The sequence below is a fragment of the Mandrillus leucophaeus genome, unplaced genomic scaffold (assembly GCF_000951045.1).
Source record: "Mandrillus leucophaeus isolate KB7577 unplaced genomic scaffold, Mleu.le_1.0 Scaffold6, whole genome shotgun sequence".
In the NCBI taxonomy this organism is placed as follows: domain Eukaryota; kingdom Metazoa; phylum Chordata; class Mammalia; order Primates; family Cercopithecidae; genus Mandrillus; species Mandrillus leucophaeus.
This window is the reverse complement of record NW_012106474.1, coordinates 151,303-152,734: the sequence shown is the minus strand read 5'-3', so window position 1 is coordinate 152,734 and position 1,432 is coordinate 151,303. Positions and strand designations below refer to the sequence as shown.

The following is a 1,432-nucleotide window of genomic DNA, read 5'->3' as shown; positions in this document are numbered from 1 at the left end:
CCCCCACCATCCCCCAGGACCGCCCCCCGCCTCAGGCCTGAGGAAGCCCATCGCTCCGAAGGCTTCTCCTTTGTGAGACTCCACGGCCGCCGCCCCACACGGGGCCTCCGGGGAAAAGCCACCGCCCCCACCCGCCATATTTCCCTGAAAGGCGCCCGCGCTACAGCTCCCGGTCTCCGCTCTCTCCCATGTGGCGGGTGCTGCTTCCCCCGTCACCGCACCCAATTGTTCTCCACATCCCAAGACCGTCCCAGAAGCTCCCCTGAGGGCTGCTCGTTCGGAGACAGCACCCGCCATCTCCTCCCCCTCCCCCGCCCCGGGACTCGCCCTCCCCCCAGCCGCCATTTTACAACCAACTCCTCCACCCCGTCGCCCCGGCCTCCCGGCCCGCGAGTTGTTTGCAGTTAAGGACGGCGAAGGGGTCACATTCCAAGGCATACAGCCTCCCATCGCCCCGGGAGCTCCCAGGCCATTTCCTGCTTCCCGAACCCAAGCCCCCGGGCCAGGCTCGCAGACGATGCCGCCATTTTGTCTCCTGTCCCCGGCCTCTGTGGGCGGCGGCAGAGGGTCCGAGAATTCCAGCCCCCCGCTGCCCCCCCAACTCACCGTCGTATCGCTCAGCCTGCTCGGCCAGCTTCGCCTGGTACACCAGATCCTCTCGATCATCCATAGCGGCAGCGGCTCCGGCAGGGTCTGCGCGACGGATGGAAGCGGATAGTGTCTCCGACTCTCTCAGCCTCTCGCTCCGCGTCCGGGCAGCAAAAATGGCGGCGCCTCAATCCGGGACTTCCGCCTGCGCAAGCAGGCAACTGCTCAGCTCTATGGCAACCGCTCCCTGGCAACTGGCGCGGGGGGCGGGTCCTGGAACTCGGCGCCCGAAGAGGCTGGAACCAGCGCAGGAGACGCCCCCCCTCCGTCGGCTCAGCGGGCGCCGGAGCCCAGAGGCGGGAACTGCGACTGCCGAGAGGGAGCGGCCCCCGGGGAACGGGAAGGGCTGAGGCGGGGCCGGCCGGGACTGCTCCTGAAAAAAGCCGGCGGGAGACCTGGGCCCGAGGCCCGACCTGCGGAAGAGAACGACGGAGGCGCTAACGGTTTCTGTCATGGCAGGTCTTCCTCCCCGAAAGCAGCGGCTGTCACTACCGCGTCCTGGTTTCCTTTTTGTGTTTTTTGTTTGTTTGTTTGTTTTTTGAGACGGAGTTTCGCTCTTGTTCCCTGGGCTGGAGTGCAGTGGTGCGATCTCGGCTCAACACAACGTCCGCCTCCCGGGTTCAAGTGATTCTCCTGCCTCAGCCTCCCGAGTAGCTGGGATTTCAGGCACCCGCCACCAAGCCCAGCTACCTTTTGTATTTTTAAATAGAGACAGGGTTTCACCATGTTGGCCAGGCTGGTCTCGAACTCCTGACCTCAGGTGATCCGCCTGCCTCGGCCTCCC

The 1,432-nt window shown here is 65.5% G+C and overlaps 1 protein-coding gene across 3 annotated transcripts in view; it reads right to left on the bottom strand.

Moving 5' to 3' along the window:
* The window catches only part of YWHAE (tyrosine 3-monooxygenase/tryptophan 5-monooxygenase activation protein, epsilon), a 99,784-nt gene extending 98,844 nt beyond the window's left edge, over nt 1–940 (bottom strand). For 2 of the 3 annotated variants that reach the window (XM_011999589.1, XM_011999590.1), the window contains exon 1: nt 607–940. In XM_011999589.1, coding sequence (XP_011854979.1) covers nt 607–670 — 64 coding nt within the window. In that variant the 5' untranslated portion in view covers nt 671–940. Of the gene's footprint in view, nt 1–30 lie in introns of all 3 variants that reach the window. The other variant, XM_011999591.1, reaches the window with a different exon arrangement.
* Nucleotides 941–1,432: the final 492 nt, after the last annotated feature.